The sequence below is a fragment of the Balaenoptera physalus genome (genome assembly GCF_965194825.1).
Source record: "Balaenoptera physalus genome assembly, chromosome: 14".
In the NCBI taxonomy this organism is placed as follows: Eukaryota; Metazoa; Chordata; class Mammalia; order Artiodactyla; family Balaenopteridae; genus Balaenoptera; species Balaenoptera physalus.
Window position 1 is genome coordinate 71,298,408 of NC_138893.1, and position 14,162 is coordinate 71,312,569.

At 35.6% G+C, this 14,162-nt stretch overlaps 1 protein-coding gene across 5 annotated transcripts in view; it reads right to left on the bottom strand.

Annotated features, from left to right (window-relative positions):
• Nucleotides 1-14,162, bottom strand: part of MAPK8 (mitogen-activated protein kinase 8) — a 106,765-nt gene that overhangs the window by 20,051 nt on the left and 72,552 nt on the right. For 4 of the 5 annotated variants that reach the window (XM_082425461.1, XM_082425464.1, XM_082425460.1 and 1 more), the window contains 2 exons: nucleotides 9,361-9,419; nucleotides 9,135-9,273 (listed from right to left, as the gene is read on the bottom strand). In XM_082425461.1, the coding sequence (XP_082281587.1) occupies nucleotides 9,135-9,273; nucleotides 9,361-9,419 (198 nt within the window). Of the gene's footprint in view, nucleotides 1-9,134; nucleotides 9,274-9,360; nucleotides 9,420-12,795; nucleotides 13,188-14,162 lie in introns of those variants that run through there. The other variant, XM_082425463.1, reaches the window with a different exon arrangement.

Sequence of the window (14,162 nt, forward strand, 5' to 3'; positions counted from 1 at the left end):
TTCTGAAGTCTGCCTCCCCCCATTTCCCAGTTCCCTTACAATGAGGCAGGTCCTTATGACTAGTTCTGCCCATGGCCTTAGACCCAGTACATTCCACCCGGCTTTTTCTTCCCCTGACACAGGGACCAGCAACTATCTAGATGCTGGAGCCTTATACAGCTTAGGTTGGATCTCTGAGCAAATATGTGGAACTCCATCCCCCACCCTGACTTGTACTGAACCCCTAAAGGATGAAAGCTCAGGTTATTTTATCAAGCAAGTAATCTCAGACAAGCAGAGAGGGTAGGTAAGGGTAAGGGGAATTTAGGAGTAGAGCACAGAGGTGAGTATCAATTGTGGCCTCAAGACCAGCTGCAGAAATGGGTGCTATGGTTTATCCCATTAAACTTCTTGTAACTTGCTCAAGGAACAGACATCAAATAAAATCCTGGAAAAACAGTTTCCAGAACTTACCGTATGAAGGAAGTAGGAACAAATGGCACCAGGGGTGGCCTACGGTGGGTGCTGTGATACCTGCTCTGAGCCTGGGTTCAGGACTTAGGCACTCATTCTTCCAGCTTCTAGCAGTGTTGACTACTGACAGTTTTTAGCAAATCTCTCTCCAGGAACTGCCCTCAGCCACAGAGAGCCACTTTTTCCAAAGTCTGCTCTCCAAGACCAAGGTCTGCTTGAGTCACCAGTTGAGGCCTCTAGAGTGACTGCATCCCATTTCTCCCCTATGTCTATTTTTTACTTCTTTTACTCCCCACAGATGTTGACCCTGAGGGGACTCCCCATTAAACTTCTTACATGTCAATATATCTCCATCCTTGAGTTTGTTTCCCAAACAGCCTGATCTAAGATAAAGGCATATTTTTCATCATAGGTAACAGACCCCAATATGTCTCTAATTAGCTCAAATTTATTGTGTAAATTTTCTATAGTTGTACTATATTTTAAACACTTTATCTGTCTATACGAATGGAGTATGTTAGAACATCCCAATAACTATCATTGCGTTCGTGCAGTTCTTCTATTTTCTACAGTTTAAGCTTGGCAGACTGCAACACTACTCCACGTATAAAGTTCTTGACAGTTATTTATCCGAATAAGTGTATTATACCCTTTATCCTTATAAAATGATGGTTTATAACAGTATTCAACTTCACCTCATTAAATAGAGATATCCTTGTTTTCGCATTTGTATTCTCCCAGTACATCTTTGCCAAAACCTTTGCTGTCAGCCTTTGGGAGTTAGCTACAACTGTCTGCGTTATAGAAACATATACATGTTGGTGGTGGGTTTGTGTGTAGGTCAAAATCTGACCTTTTAATGAAGAGGTAATCGCATCTACAAATTATGTTATATATTGGTCTTCTGTATTTTAATGTTTCCTTTTTATGCTTCTTACTGTTTCTTTTGTTTTCAACCTTCTGTCATTTGATCTGTGTGTCTGTTTTACCCACCTGCTACCCTCATTAATTTGAAAATTTTCTATTTGGAAGATGTTACTTTACTATAATCAAATTAACTTCCATGGTTGCAGATTACTTTCCTGATCCATAGGACAAAGTTAACAAACAAAAACAAAACCCAGAAGTCTAACTCACTTGCTTGTAACAATATATGAGCATGGGATGAGGAGGATAATGTACTCGCCCATCTAAAGAGATTTCTCTTATGTTGCTTAAAGATGGCATTTACATATAATATTATAGCAGTTTTATATGGAATATACAAAGCAATTCAATTAGAATGATAACTAAAGATAAGCCTGAATATCTCAGATACATAATTAGTTTAAAATAGTTAACTTGAGCACAAACTATGTATTTATTTCCTTTTATGAGTTAGGCTATTTGATACAAGGTAGCATAGAAATTTCCTTTAATGAGTTAGGCTATTTGATACAAGGTAGCATAGAATGAAGATATAATTCCACTGAATTAAATAATTTTTCAAGAAATTCCTTTCAAATTAGATGCAACACTTTTAAAGAATAAGCTAGAATTAAAACTAAAATACAAAAACATAGGCCCACACAAAAACTTGCACACAAATGTTCATGTCAGCATTACTCATGATAGACAATGGTAATAATCCCTTAAGTGACAGTCCCTTAAGTGATGAATGGATAAACCAAATGTGGTAGATCCATATAGTGAAATGTTATTTGGCAATAAAAGGAAATTAAATACTGATACGTGATACGTATGTGGATGAATCTTGAAAACATTATGATAGGTAAGAGAAGCCAGCCACAAAAGACCACATATTACATAATTCTATTTATATGAAATGTCCAGAATAGGCAAATATATGGAGACAGAAAGTAGATTAGTGGTTGTCAGGGCTGAGGTTGAAGGGGTCAGGGAAGAATGGAAATTGAAGGCTAACAGTACAGGATTTCTTCAAGGGGGACAAATATGTTCTAAAATTAGATTGTGGTCATGGTTATACAACCTTTGAATATAATAAATAACCCTGAATTGTACACTTTAAATGGGTAAATTGTATGGTATGTGAATTATATGGCAATAAAGTAGTTAAAAAACAGAGTACAAAAATATAAAATATTTCAGCATATGTAAGAAACACAACACTGGTGAATACTTAATTGTATGTAATTGGTAATGATAGCAGGATATTTTATATACTGCTTCATTTAAGAACAAAAATAACCTTATATTAATCTATATAAATCAGTGAAATACATCACCACAAGAATATGATGAAAGGCAGTGATGTCAGCAAAAATGGCAAAGAAGTAGATAGCTCCACAGAAGATCAGAATAAACTTTTTCAAAAATGTGAAAATAGTCAAAGGTTTACAACAACCAAGTGAACACAGAATCGAGAAAAAAACAACTTAAAAACAATAGAAAATATTTATGGGTGGTGTTTTTATTAGCCCTTGCCCTACCCATCTCCCTGGCTGGCTGGGTGGGTGGGGGTTCTTGAAGAAAGCAGCCTGCATTCTTAGTACTGGACCCCGGTCCAGGGCTGGACCGACAGCATTTCTTGAAACCACTGCAAGCCAAATAAATAACTTACTCTGTCTGGAACGAAACATCAAAGTTGAGGAAAACAAGACACGGCATACCATCAAGCATACCAACAAACACATAATGGGAATCCCAAAAGGAGAGAAGAGAGAAAAAAGGGCAGAAAGAATACTTGAAAAAATAATGACTGAAAACGTCCAAATTTAATGAAAGACACGAATCTACAAGTTCAAACTGCCCAATGAACTCCAAAAGGATAAAAAGCAAAGAGATCTGCACTGACAATCATTATACTCAAACCACCAAAAGACAGACAATCTTGAGAGCATCAAAAGAGAAGCAACCTGTCAATTACAAGAGATTCTCAATGATATTAACAGATGGTTTCTCAAAAGAAATCATGGAGGCCAAAAGGCAGTGAAATGGCACATATAACGTGCTGAAAGAAAGAAAATGCCAAACAAAAATTCTATATCCAGCAAAAATATCTTTCAAGAGTGAAGGAAAAATTAAGACATTTTGGGATAAATAAAAGCTAAGGGAGTTTGTTCCTAGTATACCTGCCCTAGAAGAAATGCAAAAGGGAATCTTTCAGGTGAAAATAAAGGACACTAGACAGTAACTTGAAGTCATATAAAGAAATAAAGAATACTGGTAAAGGTAATTACGTAGGTAAATACAAAGGTCAGTATTATTGTATTTTGGGTTTTTAACTCCTATTTTTTTCCCAATATGACTTAAAAGACAAATGCATTAAGCAACTATAAATCTACCTTAACAGGAACCCAGTATATAAATATGTTATTTGTGATAACAGCAACATAAACAGATAAGGACAGGTTGTATAGAAGCAGAGTTTTTGTATACTATTGATGCTAATGTGGTAATAATTCAAAACAGATTGTTATAAGTTGAAGACATTAACTGTAACCCCCAAGGTAACTTTTAAGAAAATAACTGAAAAATATACAGAAAAGGAAATGAGAAGAGAATTAAACAGTACACTGCAAAAAAAGCAATTGAACACAAAAAAGGCAGGAATGAAGGAATTAAGGAACAAAAAGATATGACATATAGAAAACAAATAGCACAATGGCAGAAGTAACTTCTTCCTTATAATTAATTACTTTATATGTAGATGGATTAAACTCTCCAACTAAAATCAGAGAATGGTAGAAAGGATAAAAGAAACATGATTCTACTGTAAGCTATGTAAACAAGAGACTCACTTTAGATTCAAAGGCATAAACAAGTTGAAAGAATGGAAAAAGTTACTTCATGCAAATAGAAACCAAAAGAGAGATAGAACAGCTATACTAATATCAAACAAAACAGACTGTAAGTCAAAAGTTGTTACAAGAGGCAAAGGAGCAAAATACATATTGATAAAAGGGTCAATACATCAAGAAGATAAAGCAACAGTAAACATATACATACGTAACAACAAAGTCCCAAAACACCTGAATCACAAACTGACATAATTGAAGGGACAAGCAGACAATTCCACAATAATAGTTGAAAACTTCTATAACTTACTTTCATTAATTGACAAAATAACTAAACAAAAGATCAATAAAGAAATAGAGAACGTGAACAACCCTATAAACCAACTAGACATAACAGACATATATAGAATACTCCCTCCAAAAATTCAGAATACATTATCTTTCTAAAGTACACGTGGAACATGCTCCAGGATAGATCATATGTTAGGCCACAGAACAAGTCTCAATAAATTTCAAAAGACTGAAATCATACAAAGTATCTTCCCTGACCACAATGGAATGAAGCTAGAAATCAAGGAAAAGGAAAACAGGAAAATTCACAAATTTGTAGAAATTAATATTCTTAATCTTAATGGGTCAAAGAACAATTCACAGGGAAATTAGAAAATACTTTGAGATGAGTGAAAATGAAAACTGAATATACCAAAATTTAGGTAATGCAGAAAAAACAGAGCTTGGAGGGCAATTTTATAGCTGTTAACACCTATATTAATTAAAAAAAAGAAGAAACATCTCAAACCAATAACCTAACATTCCACCTTAAGAAACTAGAAAGAGCAAACTAATCCCAAAGCAAGATGATGGCAGGAAATAATAAAGCTTAAAGTAGAGATTAACAAAATAGAGAACAGAAAAATAAAGAAAATCAACAAAACCAAAAATTGGTTCTTTAAAAAGATCAACAAAATAGATAAACCTTTACCTAGACTAAGGAAGAAGAAAGACAGAAGATACAAATAAATAAATTAAAAAATGAAAGTTGGGACATTATCACCAACTTTATAAAACAAAAAGGATTGATAAGAAATACTATGAACAGCTATATACCAACAAATTAGATAACTCAGATGAAATGGAAAACAGATTATTTCCTTCCTAGAGACACACAACATTACCAAAACTGACTCAAGAAACAGAAGAGCTAAACACATCTATAAAAAGTAAAGACAGTAAATCAATAATCAAAATCTTTCAAACAAGAAAAGCTCAGGACCAGATAGCTTTCTGGCAAATTCTACCAATCATTTAAAAAAGAATTAAGACCAATCCTTCTCAAACTCTTCCAAAAAACAGAAGAGGGAGAAACACTTCCTAACTCATTCCAAGGTCAGCATTACCTTGATACCAAATCCAGACAAAAACATCACAAGAAAAGAAAACCACAGGCTAAGATCACATATGAACACAGGTGCAAACAATTCACAACAAAATGCTAGCAAAACAATTCCAATAGCATATCAAAAGGATTGCAGCACCACGATGAAGAGTGGCCCCCACTTGCTGCAACTAGAGAAAGCCCTTGCACAGAAACGAAGACCCAACACAGCCATAAATAAATAAATACTTAAAAAAAAAAAAAATGACCTTCAATATATGTTAATGACATTAAAATTTCCTTTAAAAAAAAAAAGGATTGCACATGATGACCAAGTGTGACTTACCCCAGGAATGCAAGGGTAATTCAATACACGAAAATCAACTAGTATAATATGCCACATTAATTGAATCAAGGAAAAAACAAATACATGATCATCTCAAATGATGGAGAAATACATTTGACAAAATCCAATATCTTTTCATGACAAAAACACTTAAACCAGGAATAGAAGGTATGTGCCCTATGTAAAGACACGTGTGATATTTGCCCTCAGCTACACGTGATCTCTAGGCCAGTGGAATGTCTGACTGACAGCAGTGTCTTTGTTTGCCTGGGAGTTTCTGTCACAGGACAGTCTAACAACGTGATTTATAACTGGGGCTTTGGGACACATGTCAGTTCCAACCTCTGGAGAAACAGGAGAGTAAAGGTATTAGTGTGAACCTTAGGAAGCGCTGGAGACTAAAAGTCAGCCAGGCAGGCAGTATGTGCCTGAGCAGCAAAAAAAACTTTGTGGAGTGAACTTTCCTGGCTGGCAATACCCCGCACACATTCTCATACTTTGTGGCTGGGAGGAAAAGGACGAATGACTGAAATCTCCATGACTCTCCCACATTCTGCCCTATGCTGGTTCTAATTTGTATCCTTTAGCTGTAATAAAGCTTTTAAGTGTAGTACTTTTTGGAGTTATGTGAATCATTCTAGTGAATTACTGAACCTGGGAGTGGCTGTGGGGACCCCAAATTTGCAGCCAGGTAGTCTGAAGTGAGGGTCGTCTTTTGGAGTCTGTACCCTCTAACTGCAAAATGTGATTAACTCCAATGCAGAAGGAAACTTACTCAGACACATAAAGAGTGAAATCCCACAGGTAATATCACACTTAATGGTGAAAACTGGAAGTCTTTCCCCTAAGATAAACAATAAAACAAGATGCCCACTTTTGTCACTTCTATTCAACATTTTACTGGAAGTTCTAGCCAGAGCAACTAGACAAAAAAAGAAACATAAGGTACCCAAATTGGAAAGGAAGAAATAAAACTACTGAGCAGATGATGTGATCTTATATATAGCAAACTGTAGGAAAAAAACCCTATTAGAATAAACTGAGCAAAGATGCAGGATATAAGACTAACACACAAAAATCAGTTGTATTTCTTATACACTAGCAATGAACCATCTGAAAGAGAAATTAAGACTGTCATAGACTGCACTGTGTTCTTCCCTACCCAAATGCAAACATTGAAGCCCTAACCCCTAATGTGACTGTATTTGGAGATCAGGCCCTTATGGAGGTAATTAAGGTTAAATGAAGTCATGAGGGTGGGACCCCAATACAAAAGAACTGATGTCCTTATAGAAAAGAAAGAGACACCAGAGTTTGCTCTCTCTTCCTGCATGCACAGAGGAAAGGGCATGTGAGGACACAGCAAGAAGGCAGCTATCTTCAAGCCAGCAAGAGAGATCTCACCAGAAACTGAATTTATTTGCACCTTGGTCCTGGACTTCTGACCTCCAAAACTGTGAGAAAACAAATTTCTGTTTTTTAAGCTACCCAGTCTGTGGTATTTTGTTATGGTACCCCAAACAGGCTAATACAACCTAAGTAAATGGAAAGACATCCTGTGTTCATGAATCTGAATACTAAATATAGTTAAGATGGCAAAACTACCCAAGCAATGTACAGAGTCAATGAAATCCTTATTAAAATTCTAACAGCCTTTTCTGCAGAAATGGAAAAGCTGATACTCAAATTCATGTGGAATCACAAGGGGCCCTGAATAGTCAAAATGATATTGAGAAAGAATAAAGTTGGTAGACTCACACTTCCCCATTTCAAAATTTTCTACAAAGCTACAGTGATCAAAATAATGTGGTACTGATATAAGCACAGACACAAAGACCAATGGAATAGAGAACTACGAGTCCAAAAATAAAACCATAAGTCTATGGCCAACTGAATTTCAATAAGGGTGCCAAGACCATTCAATTAGAAAACAATAGTCTTTTTAATAAATGATGCTGGGATAACTGGATTTCCACAAGCGAAAGAATGAAGTTGGCACCTTATCTCATACCATATACAAAAATTAACTCAAAATGGGTCAAAAACCTAAATGTAAGAGCCAAAACTATAAAACTCTTGATGGAACACTAAGGGTGAATCTTAATGACCTCAGATTTCACAATGGAGTCTTACATATGACACTAAAAGGACAAGCAACCAAAGAAAAAATAAACTGATTTTCATGAAAAGTAAAAACATCTGCATATCAAAAGAGATCAAGGAAGTGAAAAAAAAACAACATACAAATTAGGAGAAAATATTTACAAATTACTTATCTGATAAGGGTCTAGTATTCAGAATATATAAAGAACTCTAATAACTCAACAACAAAGATAAACAACTCAATTAAAAAATGGGCAGAGCTTGAATAGACATTTCTCCCAAGAAGATATATAAACGTCCAACAAACATGAAAAGATGCTCAATGTCATTAGAGAAATGCAAGTCAAAACCACAATGAGATGCCACTTCATACTCAGTAGGATGGCTAGAATGAAAAAGTCATTAAGTATTAGCAAAGATTTGGGGAAGATGGAACTTTCGTGCACCGTTGCTAGGAATGTAAAATGGTGTAGCCACTGTGGAAAACAGTTTGTTCGTTCCTCAGAAAGTTAAATATGACCCAGCAATTCAACTCCAAGGTAGATACCCAAAAGAACTGAAAACAGGAACTCAAACAAATACCTGTACCTTAATGTTCATAACAGCACTATCCACAAAAGCTAAAAGGTGGAAATAACCCAAATGTCCATGAATGGATGAATGGATAAACAAAATGTGGTAAATACATACAACAGAATATTAATCGGTCATAAAAAGGAATGAACTACTGATATATGCTTCAATATGGGTGAACTTGAAAACACTATGCTAAGTTAAAGAAACCAGACACAAAAGGTCATATATTGTATGATTCCACCTGTATGAAACATCCAGAAGAGGTATATCCATGGACACAGAAAGCAGACTGGTATATGCCAGGTGTTGGGGTGAGAGGGGAATGGGGAGCTACTGCCTAATGGGTAGGCGGTTTTCTTTTGGGGCAATGAATATATTTTGAAATTTGGTATCGGTAGTGGTTGCACAATGTTGTGAATGCACTAAATATCACTGAATTGTACCCTTTAAGATGGTTAATTTTATGTTACATGAATCATACCTCTATGATTAGAAAAAGAATATGATAGTTTTTTCTACTAACCCGATGAATAATTCCAGCAGAGTGAAGGTGCTTGATTCCACACAGCATCTGATAGAGAAGGTAGGACATTCTTTCATGATCTAGTTCCATCTGAATCACTTGACAAAGATTTGCATCCATGAGCTCCATGACTATGTAACTTCACGGGTGAAAAAATATGACAGCTAAAGTACACAGTAACAATCGAAGAACAATGTATTAACAAAATATTAATTATCACACTTACACATCTTGAAATTCTTCTAGGGATTTCTGTGGTGTAAAAACATTCAAAAGGCCAATTATCTGTGGCAAAAGCAGAGAAACAGGAAAATTAGAAATTCCTTAATATTTTCATTTGGGAACTGCAAATACATGGATTAAAATAAAGCCACCTTCAGTGTAAAATTTTTCAAGTCTTATGTTCTAAGTTTAAGTAATCCCTTTTATTTTATATATTAAAACTTTACGGCCAGGGGTTGGGGGCAGGGAGGGAAGCAGAGCACAGAGGATCTTAAGGGCAGTGACAATACTCTGAATGATACTATAATGGTAGATATATGTCATTGTACATTTATCCAAACCCATGGAATGTACAACACCAAGAGTGAACCCTAATGTAAACTATGGACTTTGGGTGATAAGGAGGTGTCAATGTAGGTTCACTGATTATAACAAATGCACCACTCTGGTGGGGGATGTTAATAATAAGGAAAGCTGTGCATGTGCAGGGGCAGGGGGTATATGGGAAATCTCTGTACCTTTCTCTCAATCTTGCTGTGAACCTAAAACTGCTCTGAAAAAACAGCCTTCACACACACACAGTATCAACAGAAGAGCTCCACAAAATCCATTCCATTTATGAACATTCAATTATCAAGAACCTACATTATACAATCCTCTACATAATTTGTAAGCAAATCTTAAATACCTTCTGCCAGCTCTAATCCAACTCAATATTTCTATATAATCTCAGCCCTTCTGCCCCCTGGTTTTTCATAATACTGCACTTTCCCAGTTTTCCTCATTTCCAGTCTATTCCACTAGTTTATCCATAGGCATGCTCTCTTTCCCACTATTTTGTTTTAATTCTCCTCCTTTATCTGTACCCTTTTCCTGGGTGATACTATGTATGTCTTTTTCTCCAAACATCTCTATGTGGATAATTTCCACATACTCATTAAAAGTCCTTGCTTAGTTTACAAGTCTCAGATTTTCACAGCTACCTCACATGAGGTCTCACAAAATAATATAAAATTGAACTCATTATCCTTCCAACCCAAACCCCTTACTTTTCCAGAGTGTCTTTTGTTTTACAATAGAAAGCTGAGAGTGATTTTTGACTTTTTTCAATATTTGTACCATAATAAACATTTAAAAGAATGCCATCCATTCTTTGTTAGTCTGAATTTCAACCTCTTCTTTTCACTCCCTGTGCCACTATTTATACTGAGGATTCTAACATCTCATTTAGACTGTTCATGCCATAGTAACTTCTAACACTTGGTTCCCTAACAACGGTTTTCTGCAAATCCAGCTACCATTTTACTGCTTATAATATATGGTAATGAAAAGACCTGATCATATTACTCACCTTCTCAAAAACCTAATGCCACCAAAAAAAGAAAAGCCAAAACTCCCTTGCAGTACATTCAAAGCCCTCCATAACAGGATATCAACCCACTTCTTCTCTTGCTAAGCTCTCTATTAAACTTGACACTTGAGCAAGAATATTGTTTTCAAAAAACTGTCAAGGCCTTTAAACATACTATTCCCTATGTTGGTCATTTACCTACGAAACTACTAAAAAAAACCTTCAAGATAGGCCTCTTTTGTAGGGTCTGACAACCCCTAGTCCTTGACAGACCTGAATATTCTACTTTGTTCCCACAATATCTTATATGTTATTATGGCATTTAACACACCGTAGTATAGTCTCCCTTTCACAACAGCCTCTTATTCCCCTTTACAATTCCAGCATTCAGGAAAACACCTCACACATATTTTTGAAATGTCTGTTGACAATTATACTTCGGAATGGGAATGTTTTTCTAGACATAAACTTCATGAAAGCAGAATCCATGTTACTCATTTAAGCATAAAGCTTTGCTTATAGAAGGCATTCAAATATATGTTCAGTGAATAAATTCAGAAAAGTACTTTTCAGATCAGAGAGGGTAAAACAAATTTGTTTAAGACAGAGGAATAAGTATCTAGTTGTTCTAAACGAATTCATGTCTCCTAACCAGATAAACTGTACACTTGGAGACTTGGAGAATTAGTAAAACCATTCCCATTAATATCTGGGAAATCCCAGAGTAGAAGACAGGTGTTAAAGATGAAAGGCATACAGAGACAGAAAGGAGTTTAGCAGTTGCTTAGAACTAAGGAATATGGAAGATGGGGGAATGAGAGCTAAAGGAATGGCGTCTCTTTTTGAGGTGATGAAGATGTTCTAGAACTGACTGTGGTGATAGTCACATATATCAGTGAATATACTAAAAACCACTGAATTAAATGGATTAGTTGTACGATATGTGAATTGTATCGTAAGAAAGCGGTTATATAAAAAAAGATTAAAAGGGACAGTTGTCTTGCTTCTCAAAAAGAGAAATAAAGAAAATTACATCAATCATATACTGGACAAACAAAAGTCAAGGACTGATTAAGTGGGTGGAATATGACTACTTTAAAAGAAGTAAAAATTACTAGGAACACGTAAAAATTCACTGGGAAACTTTATACTTCTGTGAATAAAAACAACAATAGCAATAGTAACAACAAAGAACAGCAGCAGATCAGAGAAATGCAACCAGATATAATATATGAAGATTTCAAAAAGGCATTTTTGAAAATGTCACTAATAACAATATCCTTGTGAATAGGTTGAAGAATTGGGAGATATGGGCAATTTTTATAGTTAGAGATGTAATTTTTGCAGGTTGCTAATGAACTAATGTAACTATTATGAAGGCATCCTGAGCAAAACTGGTAAGTGAAGCCAACAAGTGAAAAATCAGAACAAAGAAGAAAGCAATCCCCAACAGTCTAGTAAGAGGAGCCAGATTTCACATATGAAACTGAATAGGGAGATACAGAAAGTACTATACTAAAGAATGGGAAAGACCTATTAGCTGGTCTATGACAAAGAATAACTTGCTTAGATAATGTGAGTCAAATGGTGACCAGATTTCCAAACAGGATTACAATGTCCACAGTTAAGAGATGACATGCCTCAGCTCCTCTCAGAGGATTCAATCAGACATGCAGTACTGTGTACCAGGTGACATATCCAAGTGCATTTGGAGATAAGTGACCAAGTTGAAAAGGAAACCCAAAACCATCTATGAAAAGAGTGGAAAATGCACAATATGAATGTACTTAGCACTACTGAATTGTACATTTAAAAATGGTTAAGATAGTAAGTTTTATTGTTCTTGTATTTTACCTCAATTAAAAAAAAAAGAAGAAGGGAATGGGAAAAACCAGAGATGTTTAGACCAATGAAGAGATGATTTGCACAAAAAGGCAAGACATTACAAAAGCATCCATCCATCAGGGAATGGAAAAATTGCATTACCATTCCTCTTTTCCCTATCTTTATTCACATTCATTCACTGAACAAGTTATGTTTTGAGCACCTATTCCGTGCAAGCACTCTTCTAGGTGCCAAGGGTATTACCTGGATGAATCTGTGCCACCTCCACTAAAGGGTTAATCATGTGAAACAAGCTTTCCATGCCCTCCATTTAGTTGACAGAACCATCTTTCTTTGCAGTCACCCAGGCTCAGGAGGTAGGTGTCACTGGCCGTCTCTCCCCAATGCAAAACCAAGGTAATGCCACCACGACATTGCCACGAAACAGGCTCCAAGGGGTACGAGCAGTTCTATTCCAGGGCAGGAGGCCACCAGCAAAATCTTGACAAGCAACATACTTGGCTCCCATCTAGAACAAGAATGGCTGACGCAACTTCTTCCCGATCACTGACTGACTGTAATCTTTATCTCTATGCCTTTTTTTTTTTTTCTGGTTAATAAAATAAGTTTATTTATATATACATGGTAGCTGAATTCTGTGGATAAGGAAAAATAAGTCATACATCTCACATATGTATATATAACATATGTATCTCTGATTACATATATTATATATAAATTTTACTTTTCAAACAGATTTCTTTCTCTATATACACACACACATTGATATTTTAAATGTAATTGCCGACAGAAATATTATGATAACATTACTTAACATGAGTTTGGTGATTGTCTCTATGCCTCTTTTTAAATACTATTCTTCCTCTCTGGGAGGCTCCCTTCCTTCAATAACCCAATTTTTACTCCATCTTTAAGAAATAGTCTAGGTCCACCCTTCCCCAAAGCTGTCCCGTTTCATTAAAGCTCACAACAATCTTCTTTCTCCTTAAATCTCAACACTTACTTTCCATCTGCCATAATTTTTTTTTGAATTTTATTTAATTTTTTTATACAGCAGGTTCTTATTAGTTATCCATTTTATACATATTAGTGTATACATGTCAATTCCAATCTCCCAATTGAACACACCCACCCTGCCACCTTCCACCCTTGTTGTCCATACGTTTGTTCTCTACATCTGTGTCTCTATTTCTGTCATGCAAACCAGTTCATCTGTACCATTTTTCTAGGTTCCACATATATGCATTAATATACGATATTTGTTTTTCTCTTTCTGACTTACTTCACTCTGTATGACAATCTCTAGAGCGAACCACGTCTCTACAAATGACCAAATTTCGTTCCCTTTTATGGCTGAGTAATATTCCATTGTATATATGTACCACAACTTCTTTATCCATTCGTCTGTTGATGGGCATTTAGGTTGCTTCCATGACCGGGCTATTGTAAATAGTGCTGCAATGAACCTTGGGGTGCATGTGTCTTTTTGAATTATGGTTTTCTCTGGCTATATGCCCAGTAGTGGGATTACTGGGTCATATGGTAATTCTACTTTTAGTTTTTTAAGGAACCTCCATACTGTTCTCCATAGTGGCTGTATAAATTTACAT